Source organism: Sceloporus occidentalis, unplaced genomic scaffold, assembly GCF_023333645.1.
Source record: "Sceloporus occidentalis isolate IW3139 unplaced genomic scaffold, rSceOcc1.0.p SCAF_10, whole genome shotgun sequence".
In the NCBI taxonomy this organism is placed as follows: domain Eukaryota; kingdom Metazoa; phylum Chordata; class Lepidosauria; order Squamata; family Phrynosomatidae; genus Sceloporus; species Sceloporus occidentalis.
In genome coordinates, this window is record NW_028316990.1 from 13,996,261 (window position 1) to 14,008,716 (window position 12,456).

Sequence of the window (12,456 nt, forward strand, 5' to 3'; positions counted from 1 at the left end):
GGAGAGACTTCCATTTATCCCAGAGGGGAGTGGTTGCTAAGTTAGGCTGGTTGCTAAGGACCAAGAAGAGGTGGTTTCTGTGGCAGGGAAAGGACCCAAGAAACCATCTATTCCTCTCACGATGCCACCGCCGATAAAGGAGGAGCGAGACCCCTTGGCCATTTCGAGCCACTTGTTACAGCCTTGGGAGGGAGACCAGGAGAAGCTAGCCAAGGTCTGGTGGGGGGAAAATGGGCCTTCTCTTCCAAGGGTAGACCTTTAAGGGAAGGGGGTTAACTAGGTGGGTATTTGGTCTTGGGAACAGTGGCGTAACTAAAGGGCGCAGGCGGTATGGACTACACCGGGTGACACCACTGCTCCCCAAATATCTGTATTTTGGCAGAAACAGGCTGCGGCATTCAACTGAATCTCTTCTCAATGCTTTAAGAGATGATGCGAATGGGGTGAGGCTCATTAGGAGGGGAAAGGAGAGGCCTTGGGTTTGTTTTTTTAATTAAAATTTCAAATTTCAAAATTCTTGTTCCTCCGTATTCGCTAGGGTTAGGGGCACAAGACCCCCGTGAATGTGGAAAAACCGCCAATAACCAAAACACCATGTTTTCTTCTGTTCCAAGCCAAACTGCACCTTTCCCCCATTGTATGTAGAGAGATCTTGCAGCACCTTTGAGACCAACTGAACCAAAGAAATTGGCAGCGTGAGCTTTCCTAGACTTCAGTCTACTTCCTCAAATGCATTTGGTGCAATGGAAGCCAGGCACAGACGTATATATGCCATAGGTATGTGAGAATGTCAATTCAAATTCAAAGCTCATGCTGCCAACCTCTTTCTCTCAATTAGTCTCAAAGGTGGTACAAGATCTCTCTACGTACTGATTCTGCAAACTAACACGGCTGTATCTTTGAATTTTTCCCGCATAGTGTTTTGCTTTGCATGGGGAAACAGTACATTTATCGTATCTGCTTTAAAGCTTTATCATGCATTTCAGTTTGACTGGATTGGGCTCTGCTGCAATTTGGTGTCAACAATGATATTGCATGGTTGATAGATTTCTAGTTACTTCCAATATTGCTTTTTTAACTTTTGACAGAATCTAGGTACCAATGCGTTCAGGCGCCACTGCTTAGGAAGCCCAGGGCTGCCACACAACCATTAATATGCTATAATGAAAAAATGCCAATTTGGGGACTTGGTATAGACTAGAGTATACCATGATTTATGTTGGTTGATTTATATATAAGAAAGAAATCCATAGGTGCTTCCAGTACAGTTTTTACAGTTCATACAAACCCACATAGTTCCAACTACAAAAGCAATAAGATGAACATGAAAGCGTTGTTATTCTTTCCTTTCACAGATCCATTTCAAAATTTTAAAAGGACATTCTGATACCGTGACTTCCTGTCATTTCTGTTTTTATGATACAAAAGTTCTCTCTGGCTCTTTTGACAGCACTGTGAAACTCTGGGTAAGTTTATTCGAAACCTGAAGCAACTAATTGCACTGTTTTACAAGTTGAACAATTGAGCATGGCTAATGGAAGTGACAGTTTTCTTCCTTCTTTCAAAGTGAGCCTTTGGTCTGTAATGCTAATTTTTAGAAGATCTGGCGACTGTCCATTGCATGTTGTGTGTTAAAGACTAGACAGGTTTTAAGTATACAGTTAACACCAGTGGCAGTCATTGGAAAACATGCTGCTTCTCATTGGAGGGGACCCTGAACCTTAGATATTGAAGAGCTGGAGCAGATGGGAAAGAGTACACAGTGTAAAACTAAAAAGAAACAAAAGTTGAATGAGCCGGAAGCAAAATCCAGGTTTGAATGATGCCTTTGTCAGACTACTAAAATATCATTTAAAAGGTGAGCTTTCAACTCCTTCAGGAATCATAAGGTTGGGCATAGGAGGAGAAACTGGAAAGTCCAAAAAACCATCCTGGATGGATGTTAAAGACCGTTTTGACCTACGTAATAATCAAGCTTATCTTTATTCATTGCAGGATACTGCCACTGCTTTCTGTATCCAGACATTTAAAGATAAGCATACCGGACCAATTTCCGAATGCTGCTTGAGTCCAGATAATAAAAGGTGATCATTCTGCTGTATGTTATATATTATTAAGTAATTCAAAGGAGGAGGAGGAGGAGGGAATTGTAATATCAATCATTGATAATTAATTAATTAATAATTAATTATAACCTATCCACAGCCCAAAGAAGTTTTGGCCCCTACCTACTGCCAAGTTGTGCAGGTCTGCTTTAACAGGAGATCCTGCCTTGAGCATGGAGTTGGGCTGATGACCTATGAAGCCCCTTCCAACTTTATGATGCTATGACTCTATGACTCTGTGCCCTGGAAGCAACAACAAAACATTATAAATTACTAGTTTTTGCTGTCTTTGAACATGCAATTGTTCTTAATATTTAGGTTGATAACAGGATCCTATGATAAAACCCTAAAGGCCTGGGATACTGAAACAGGAAAAATGCTTGTACGTATCAACTTTTTTTGGAAGCCTCTTTAATACCTAGAAACTAAATGTTAACTAAGCTAAGTGGGCACATGGATAAAATATTGCAACCATCTCCTGTAATGTTGCCCGCACATGCCCAAAAGCCTGTATGAATTGCTTTTTAAATGCTGGAAATCAAATGAGACTATTGGCACAGGTTTCTCCGTTCCGACTTCCAGCCTGATTCAAGGGAACTCTTATTGTAAATGAAAAAGAGCAAAGCAAAATTTGTTCTGCATTACAGTAGTTTAGTGAGAACGTATTGCCTGAAACGTGTGCCTTGCCTGCTATATATATCCCCTACTATAACAGTTGTGAGTAACTTTGGAAAAACAGTACAAGGTTTAAGTTCTCCCACTGTTAGTCATATTTGAAACCTCTTTCATTTTAGTGAAAGATCCAGTTTGCCTTGAACTTCAGTAACCATTTTAGTTACTTTTCATTTCTTTATACGGTGTGTCCAATGCAGCTGAAGCATGTCATGACTAAATCCCAGTTAAACAATATGTCACTTGTGACTGATACATCCAGTTCAAGTCTTATTGATGTCTCTGAATCTTAATTATACCTAACGTTAGCTTCATCTGGAAAAATGTTTATATGTTGGGCTGTTATAGTTCACCTTGAAGCATAAACTTAACTGTTTTTGTCTTCTTCTCTAGTGGTCTTTAGAGCAGGATGGACTTATAACGTCTTGTCATATTTCTCATGATGGTAAATATGTTGTCTCTGGTTCAGATTTGGAAAATGCTTTATTCATCTGTGATGTGGAACATGCTAAACAGGTGGCATTCATCAGAGGTAATATGTTCACACTTTGGTTAATATCCCTTTATTTATACCTAGTGGGAGATTTGTTTCAACTGAGGTTTTGCAGGCACTTTCTTTTAAAGTTATGCTCTTGTCTGCATGACGATGAGTATTAGTGATCATTCAAATGGGAAGCCCATGAATATTTCTTCTCTGTAGGGATAGTTGTCATCTCTTTGAAAGGAATGTTGAACATAGTTTTAGTTATTTTCCTTGTCACTTAGTTAGGTGACATAAAGCATAGATCACATCTGAAACTTCAGTAACTCTTAATATATGGAATATCTTAACAATCAATGGTATTCATGGCCATGGTTTGCTTCTCTGCCATGCAATTAGTTGCTTAAGCAGCAAACCTCAAAATGTGGCTTATTGTGGCTTGTAAATGCACCTGGTGAATTCAAGGGCTAGTTTTGTGGATTGTGAAGGGTGCAATAAAGTGAAAAGCAAGTGGTAGGTAGGTAAATAGACTCAAAAGCATTCAAGGAAATAGTGCTGTCACTACTTCACCATAACGGAATTGCCATTTTGTTGTTGATTTAGATTATCACTCGTTGGAGATTCAGTGTTGGGTGCAAGAGGTTTGAGTTGCTTCTCTGAATCAGAGAAACATAGGTTCTTCTTTTCAGTCTTTGTGAATCATACAGATGGGTTATCCTGGGCTTGCACAGTGCGTCATTGGAAACCTCTAGACCTATGCATTTTGGTGGTAGCCCCATCCACACCAGTAGCCACCTCTGTCTTTGCCAGATCAGGGCCACGGCAACCGCACACCACAGCCCCAATCTGGCCTTTCCACAGCGCAAAAAGGAGACTCAAAAAGCGGCTCCTTTTTGCACCCTGGAAAGGGCACCGTAGCTGCTGGCGCCACAGCTTTACGGTGCTCCTTTGGTGCTGTGTCATCTAAATGCAGTACCCGAGGAGCACTATGATGTTGTGCACCATGTGGTGTGGCGCACAGCATCACGCTAGCATCATGTGGACGCCATGCCCCAACTCCACCCCCAGGCTGACTTTTCCTGCTGGTCTGCACAGCCTCTGAATCTACATTTAAACTACTGTATTAAACTTATTTGGCCATTATGCTGAAATTATGGGGAAAACCTTTCAACATTTGCATTGCATCAAGCAGCCCATTACCTAACATGTTTGCTGTCCTGTTCCCTTCCAAGAAACAAATGCACCCTGAGCACTGGGGGCAAATCTTGGCCATTGCTAGAAAAAAGAGCTTTAGAAGGATCCATCCTATCCTCCAATTTGCAGTGAGGTCAGACTGCCAAAAACATGACCCTGTATTTCTTGAAGAGGAACAGCAGATGTGGTCCATAGGTTTCTTAGTCATGTTCAAAATGGAGGACATTTTGGAATTCCTCCTGGACAGAAGGTTGAAATGTAAGACATGTCTTGGAGAAGGAGGACATTTGATCACTCTAAGTAACAGGTAAGCAAACTGTCCTTGATTAGTTGGAAAACCCTGCTGCAAGTAGCCATTAAAATAGCTAGTAGCTCTTCTCAGACAGAACAAAATGTGCCAGAAAGCAGTCTACTAACTTAAGATGTGGAAACTTGTAGAGTATATGTGTTTCAGAGTATCACAGAAGTACGGTGAGAAGATGCCGTTTTGATCCTGACAACCAACGAATAGCCACAGTGTCCTCTGACATGTCTATAAAATTCTGGGACATTATAGCACAGTCTACCACAGTCACAATAGAACGGTAAGAGATCCTGATGCAGCAATGATCAGTTTTGCCAAGGCTTGAAGGCACACACACACACACACACACACACACACACACTGGAATAACACTTGCCCTATAAATTAGTATACCTTGTACATATGATAGGAATCCATTACAGTGACTGTCACATTTTTTTTCAGGGCACACAACAATGCAATTTCAGATTGCTGCTTCTCCATGGATGGTCACTACTTATGCACAGCTGGCTGGGATGAAAATATAAAGTTGTGGGATATCCGAACCGGAGAGTTCCGTTCTCATGGGCCTATTACTTTGGAACAAGGTCACATAGGTATTGTTGGCTGCTGTGATGTCAGTAAAGATGGTGAGTTCGGTTATGCAAAACATCTTCTAATGGCACTTTCTTGCCTCAGGTGTAGGGTTTATTTCAGTAGCACCACAGAGGTAATATTCAAACTACTAAACTTCGAAAATGTAATGGTTTTTCATTTTGTTTAAATGGCAGCATAGATGATATCATTTGAATTTGATGGCGTCTATTGCTCTTTAATCAGCCTCTTACAATATATCTTCATTGATAAACTTATTACATTTACTGTTGAGAGGACATGAATGAACAGAGAAGTAAAATGCCAAGCTATATAATATCTTGAATACATACTACTATTTTCTTATACCTCTGAGCATTTATATACACTCAGAGAACCAGAAACAATATTTGGGGCTTTCTTTCTGTCTTGAAGATACTTACAAGATCTGATTTTTTTATCCATGGATTGAAGCATCCATGGTTTGAAGATATTTTTTTAAAATATATAAATTCCAAAAAGCAAAGGTTGATTTTGCCATTTTATATAAGGAACACCATTGCATATAATGGGACTTGAGCATCCACAGATTTTGATATCCTGGAACCAAACCCCACAGATAGCAAGGGCCAAGTGCATGATGAAATATAACCACTATTCATAATACAGTATGTAAGTTGTTTTAATTGTCAAGCGTTTTATGTATGTGTGCACTTTTGTACATTAACAATACAATACAAGGAGTTCACACATGACATTACAATTTATATTTCAGTGTCACTTGTGGTGTCTGGAGGTTATGACAAAACAATTGTTATCTGGGATGCACAAGAAGCATATAAAAAGCTAACTTTAAAGGTATGGTATCAAGTTTCACTTTGGCAAAGAAACACAGAATGTTTTGCTGTGAATATAGAAATTAGCTCTGAAATTCCAACTATACACAATCATTTTTTAAAAATTTCAATCAGAAATAATATTTCAATGCTTATTTAAGGGGCTCTCTATATTTGTTATTTGCTCCATTTATATCCCACATTAGGATATTTAAAACAGAAAATGTAGATTATGTAGATAAGAATTTATTGTTGTTATTTAAACCGCAATCTGGTATCTAGTTACCTTTGAGTAAGCTCCACTAAATCCAATAGGACTGGCTTCTGAGTAGATATGTATATGACTTTGCTCCTAGTAATACTAATGTAATGAGACATTAGTAGGGCCAAACGATCCAGTAATTGTCAAGGTTAGTTTTTCTTGCATTAGGTGAAGACTGCTAAGTACTTTTACTAAAATGGTCATATATCCTGTTCATAGTATCCAGTTTATATAAAAGAGAAAATAACTCATCCATAGGTTCTATAGCTGCAATATCTACAATAGAGAGAATAACTCACATATAGGTTATAATTCAAAGATATGGCCGTGTTAGTCTGTAGAATTAGTACGTAGAGAGATCTTGTAGCACCTTTGAGACTCACTGAAAGAAAGAAATTTGGCAGCATGAGCTTTCATAGACTTCATTCTACTTCTTCAGATGCATTTGGAGGAGTGGAAAGCCAGGGACACGATGCATCTGAGGAAATAGACTGAAGTATACGAAAGCTCATGATGCCAATTTCTTTCTTTCAAGTTAGTCTTACAAGATCTCTCTACATATTGGTTATAAGATATACCAAGGGATTTTGTAGCAACTTTGGGAATAATAGTGACAAATAAGTTGTAAAATTAGTTTTTGTAGATTTGGTGTGCTTCCTTAGATGCATGGAAAGAAAGCGGAGGGGGATCGGTGCTTCCAGGACAGATTGTACTCTTGCCTTTCATCAGGGGATGCTTCCTTCTTGTACATAAGAGTTCAGATACAGTACTTATATTGACCCGTGGATAAGTCAGCTCAGGTTTTTGGGGGGTCAGTTTTTGGACCTATATTTCTAGACTTATACATGAGTGAGAGATCATCCTAGCACTCCACGTTTTGCTTGAGCGCTTGCAAAATCATTTCTTTCCAGGGCCATGGAGACTGGGTCACAGACATTGCAATCAGTAATGACAAGAAGCGGCTTGTTTCTGCCTCAAAGGTATCAGTAAACGTATGAAATAATTATAACGTTACAGGGGGAAAATCATTTTAAAAGTGTCAGTAGCCATACTGATGAAAGGAGGGGAAATATCTAAAATTACAAAAGAAGGATAATATACTTATCAGGCCAACTCAAACTACTTTTTAGCAAGACATATTTGCTTATTTTATTTGATTACTACATTTGCACAAAGTAATCGAGGAGGTTTATAGTTCTGAAATACTAAAGAAATAGTACAAGGCAGCTAAAGACATCTTCTGTCTTCTCAAAGGACGGAGGTTTTAGAAGCACTTTTCTTTTATATGGCCAAATTGTTCATTTTAGGTCAACCTCAGACAAGAGGGTGGGTGACTAAAGAATTATTCCTTTGTCGATATTGTAGTTGTCAGACTACACCTAGAATGTTAATACAAAGATGCCATGGGTGACTTGCTGTTTTGAATGCCAGTTTTAACACCAATCTGTCTCTTGCCTTGGGCAAAATACACAAATTACTTGGTAGGCAGAAAGTACATAAAGGAGAATATCTTTGGAATAAGATTTTATGTAGGTCCCTAAACCTGTTTAAAGGAGGATGCTCCTTCTTCTCTGAAACATCCCCAAACAGTTCTTCTTTTAGAGCTTCTTAGCTTTTCTGAATGCAAAAAAATTCCAAATCACATTAAGAAAACAAATTTTCAGCAGCTGCATCTAAGATGGAAGGAAGAGGGGAAAAGAAAGAAAGAGTGACTCAAATCTCCCTGGCCTTTTATCTCAACACTTTATTAGAAGCTGTGATCAGAAGCCTTTGCAGTGATCCTGACCAATACGTGGTATTTTAGATAAATTGTAGTAATGTAGCTAAATATTGTTAAGAAACCCTAACGTTAAGCATGGAAGGCATATAATTTTATTAACTAATGCAATCTCCTAATGGTTTAGGACTGTACTATGAGAGTATGGGACATTGGAAATATCAATGAGATCCCTGTGGTGATAGAAGCCATAAAAACAAGAGGCTCCAAGATAGCTACGGTCAGTATACCATTTATCTCATCAAACGGATACTTTGCTTTCCAAGAATACCCATCTCTGCATATATATATATATATATATATATATATGTACACCATTCCCTTCACATTGACTGGGGGAAGGGATACAAGACCCCTGTGAATGTGGAAAAACCGCAAATAACAAAAACACTATGCTTTTTACCCGAGAGGACACCTCTCTAGGAATATCCAGGTCCTCCAGTGCAACTTTGTGCTCAACATCTGCCAGATATTGACCACAGAGTTGCATTGGAGGAGCTACAAATGCCTTGAGGAGTCTTCTCTCTGGGAATCTCAAAGGACATTATCAGACAAGGGAAAAATGGAAGTATAATCCAATGGCAATCTGAACGCAATCATGGGGTTTCACGTTATTGCATGACAGACCACCACACACGCAATTTCAGGCAATGGGAAGTCAGTCCAAACACAATCATGGGGTTTCATGTTATTGCGTGAGAGGTGATCACACGCAATTTCAGGCAATGGCAAGCTATTTTTGGGCAATGGGAAGTCAGTTCGAACGCAATTCGAATTCACATAAATTTGCTGAACTAGCAAATTCACATGAATGCGTTCTGGCCCCACTTTCTTTTCATTCGAAATTAAGAGAAATTCCTCCCGTGTGATAAACTCCAAAGTCCTTCAGTGCAACCTTTGGTTCAGGTTGACCACAGAGTTGCACTGGAGGACCTAGATCTTCCTAGAGAGAACATATTAATCAAACCCGCAAAAGTCAGAGCCGCAAATGCGGAGGGAGGAGTGCGCTTTCAGGATGAGCTCTGTCCTGTTCAAGTAGAAGGCGAATAGTTTTAATCCCTGACGCATTATTCTTTCTTTTGCAAATCCAGTGTGAAAAGTGTAAGAAGCCCTTCTTGATCTTCCAGGATGAGGAAGAACAAGTGGAAACCAAATGTGTTTTCTGTCGGCTGGAAGCTCCGACTAAAAACGTTTTACCGGTGCCTCCGCCTTTCCCTCCCGATTTTTAACCTCTGTTAAAGGCTTACATGTATTGCAATGCGTTTGCTGCTACCCGTATTGTGGCATGTAGATGTGGGCCTATTTCCCAAGAAAGGCATTTTCATTTATCTTATGTTGTTATTAAGAATTCATAACAGAGAATATATACCTAATCTGGTATGTAGCTGTTTTTAATGTGCGTCAGTATTAGGATTAATTGATAACTATCCTGAGCATGACGTACATGAGAAAGTGTTTCCAACTACATTGTATGTTTTCAACTGAGATTAATTGCACAGACCTCCAGGAAAATATTCTTTTGGTCAATGAACACTAATGCGCTGCAGTTTCTCAATGTCCGTGAACCCTGTTGTTAAGAGAATAACAATGCAATAAAATGGTTTTAAAAGCTTTACTTGTAGATCTGGAGTTATTTTTGTGTAACAGATAATAAAATGTTCGTCTGGAAATTGAAGCTGTCCCTGAAGAATGAAAGCAGCTGTTGTTCAGAAATTGCTGTGCAGACATAATACAAGAATCGTTTTCAATGGGCAGCCTATCTTTCAAAAGCATTTTAGCCCCTGAATAAGTACAGCTTATTATACAGGTGCGATCCCATGCGAAAACAGGATTTAAACGGTAAACAACCCACGAAAGAGGATTGGTTTTCAGACAGCAACTGTCATTAAACAGGACAGAAAGTGGATGAAAACCACAAAAGCGGGTTGTTCTTCGGATGATGTCAGGGTTAATGATGCAAAGCTACTCAGGCTTCATTGCAAATGGGATTTACTCTCAGGGTCAGTACCAATGACACAAATTAAAGTGGTCTCAAACTGGATTATTTCTGCAGTGTGGTTTTGGACCTTGGTCTACTTCCTCTTATTTGCAAGAATAAGGAATGTCCAAAACACATTGCAGAAATAATCCGGTTTGAGACCGCTTTAACTGCATTGGCTCAGTCCTAGGGAATCCTGGGAACTGTAGTTTGTTGTGGCCCCAGGGCTCTCAGGTGCAGCATATGTCACCAAACTACAGTTCCCAGAATCCCCTAGCATTGAGCTAGGGCAGTTAAAGGAGTCTCAAAGTGAATTATTTCTGCAGTGTGTTTGGCATCATTATGTTTGTTTGTTTTTTCCCATTCGAGTTTGTTATCCTATCCTATCCTATTATACATACAAAACATAAACTACAGTTCCCAGGATTCCATAGCACTGAGCCAGGGCAGTTAAAGCAGCCTCAAACTGCAGTGTGGTTTGGAGCATTATTGGCAAGACCTTTAAAAAGCCTGCCATGTGCAAATCCCAGGACAGAGCATTGCAACCCTTTTCCCTTGGAGACAAGAGTGCTCCCTGCTGCAGTTCAGTGCAGGGCCTCTGTGTGTCGCTCTCTCCCCCTCGCTCTGTCTCTGGCTTAGATGAAGCCAGCTCCGCCGCTCACCCTAGCGGCCGGCGCCGTGGCTTAGTTGGTTAAAGCGCCTGTCTAGTAAACAGGAGATCCTGGGTTCGAATCCCAGCGGTGCCTTGGGACACAGCTTGCATTTTCCTTGTTATGCACTTCATTCATTTCATTGTTTATTATTATTATTTGTTTTTAAAAAATGCAACCCATACTATTTGTCTCCTGAGTAAATTACTTCTCCTTCTACTTCTTTTTAAATATTTGCATCTTAAAGGCAGATGCACAAACTCTTTCTCCTTATGTTCCACCAAAATTCTTCTGATCTTATTCCATTTATTACAAGTTTGGCTTTGTTTTCATCTCAGTGAATACAACAAGGTTTGCTTTTGTTTTGTTTTGTTGTGCATTTTCAAGGCATATATATATATATATATATATACACACACACACATATATACATATATCAGTTTGCTATCCTATCCTATTTTGCAATTGAAATAACCCATGTGCAAAAACATAATAACCTATATACAAATACATCACCAATCTATAAATAAATAAATAAATAAATAACCTATATATAATATAATATAACATTATATTATATTATATATGTTATAATAATATAATAACATTTTATATGTTATTCTAATATAATAACATTATATATATTATTATATTAGAATAATATCATAATATTATTCTAATATAATAATTATTAGAATATATTATAATAATATAATAACATATACATTATCCTAATATAATATAATAACATTATTATTATTATAGTTATATAACATATATCATAAAATAATATAATAACCTTATTATAATTATAATAATTATAATTATATAATAACATTATAATGTTATAATAATATAATTATGTATACAATAATAAAATATATTATAATAAAGTATAATAATAATAGTAGTATATATAGTAGTATAATAGTATATTATATTCAGTTAGTCTCTATATAAAGAAGATGCTTGGCGAAACATCAGAAACAAACTCTTCTTTCTATCCTCACATTCTCAATGGCACTCAAAGAGGTAGGATAGCTAATGCTCAGTCAGATCAAAGACAAGCTGGAACTATGCCCCTTAGGCTTTACTGTCTACTGCAGACTCACTGCTGCAACCTGTGACTGAAAGCCTGCCCTTCTCCAGCCTTCCTTCCCTCTTCTTCTAGTGCTGATGCTGCTAAAAGATGCCCTGCGAGACAGAAGAGGAGGAGGAAAGGGGAAAGTGGGCAGGAAGAAAACTTTGCAAAGGGGAGCTTCACTGTCAGAGGCTTTGTTAACTGAAGGGAGACATTTTTTGAAACGTTCACATGTTTTGTGAGGGATGCTATGAGTTCTTGAAACTGGTACTCAGACTGTGGGATTTTAATACTCCTTAAAGCTGTGTGTGTGCGTTTGCACATGTGCGTGTCTTTTTATTTGTGCTTTCTTTTTCTCTATAGCGAACAAGCCTTGCCAAAGCATCGGCCCTCTTCTGTTTTGTATTCTCTGTTACTCAGAATAGGTTTGTGCAAACATTTTCAAAGAGGACCTCAATTTACTTTGCTAGGGAGCCCAAGATCAATAGACTCCGAATGGTACCCAGAACAAACGGCTGTTAATGGTGATTATATTTAGCCGGA

The 12,456-nt window shown here is 38.6% G+C and overlaps 1 protein-coding gene and 1 non-coding gene across 4 annotated transcripts; both read left to right on the forward strand.

Annotated features, from left to right (window-relative positions):
* Nucleotides 1–32: 32 nt before the first annotated feature.
* WDR88 (WD repeat domain 88) lies at nucleotides 33–9,819 on the forward strand. 3 transcript variants are annotated; one of them, XM_089540960.1, is made up of 11 exons: nucleotides 33–214; nucleotides 1,356–1,466; nucleotides 1,996–2,084; nucleotides 2,424–2,487; nucleotides 3,171–3,309; nucleotides 4,907–5,036; nucleotides 5,201–5,385; nucleotides 6,105–6,187; nucleotides 7,339–7,407; nucleotides 8,332–8,424; nucleotides 9,296–9,819. In XM_089540960.1, exons 1-11 carry the CDS (start codon nucleotides 122–124, stop codon nucleotides 9,431–9,433), a joined length of 1,194 nt encoding a protein of 397 aa, XP_089397086.1. In that variant the 5' UTR covers nucleotides 33–121; the 3' UTR covers nucleotides 9,434–9,819. The 3 variants fall into 3 exon arrangements, with proteins under 3 accessions (XP_089397086.1, XP_089397087.1, XP_089397088.1); XM_089540961.1 differs by having other exon boundaries at nucleotides 5,201–5,352; XM_089540962.1 differs by having other exon boundaries at nucleotides 3,171–3,222.
* Nucleotides 9,820–10,854: 1,035 nt separating this feature from the next.
* On the forward strand, nucleotides 10,855–10,928 carry TRNAT-AGU (transfer RNA threonine (anticodon AGU)). The gene has a single exon. It is a non-coding gene; the product is annotated as a tRNA-Thr (tRNA).
* The last annotated feature ends 1,528 nt before the right edge of the window (nucleotides 10,929–12,456 follow it).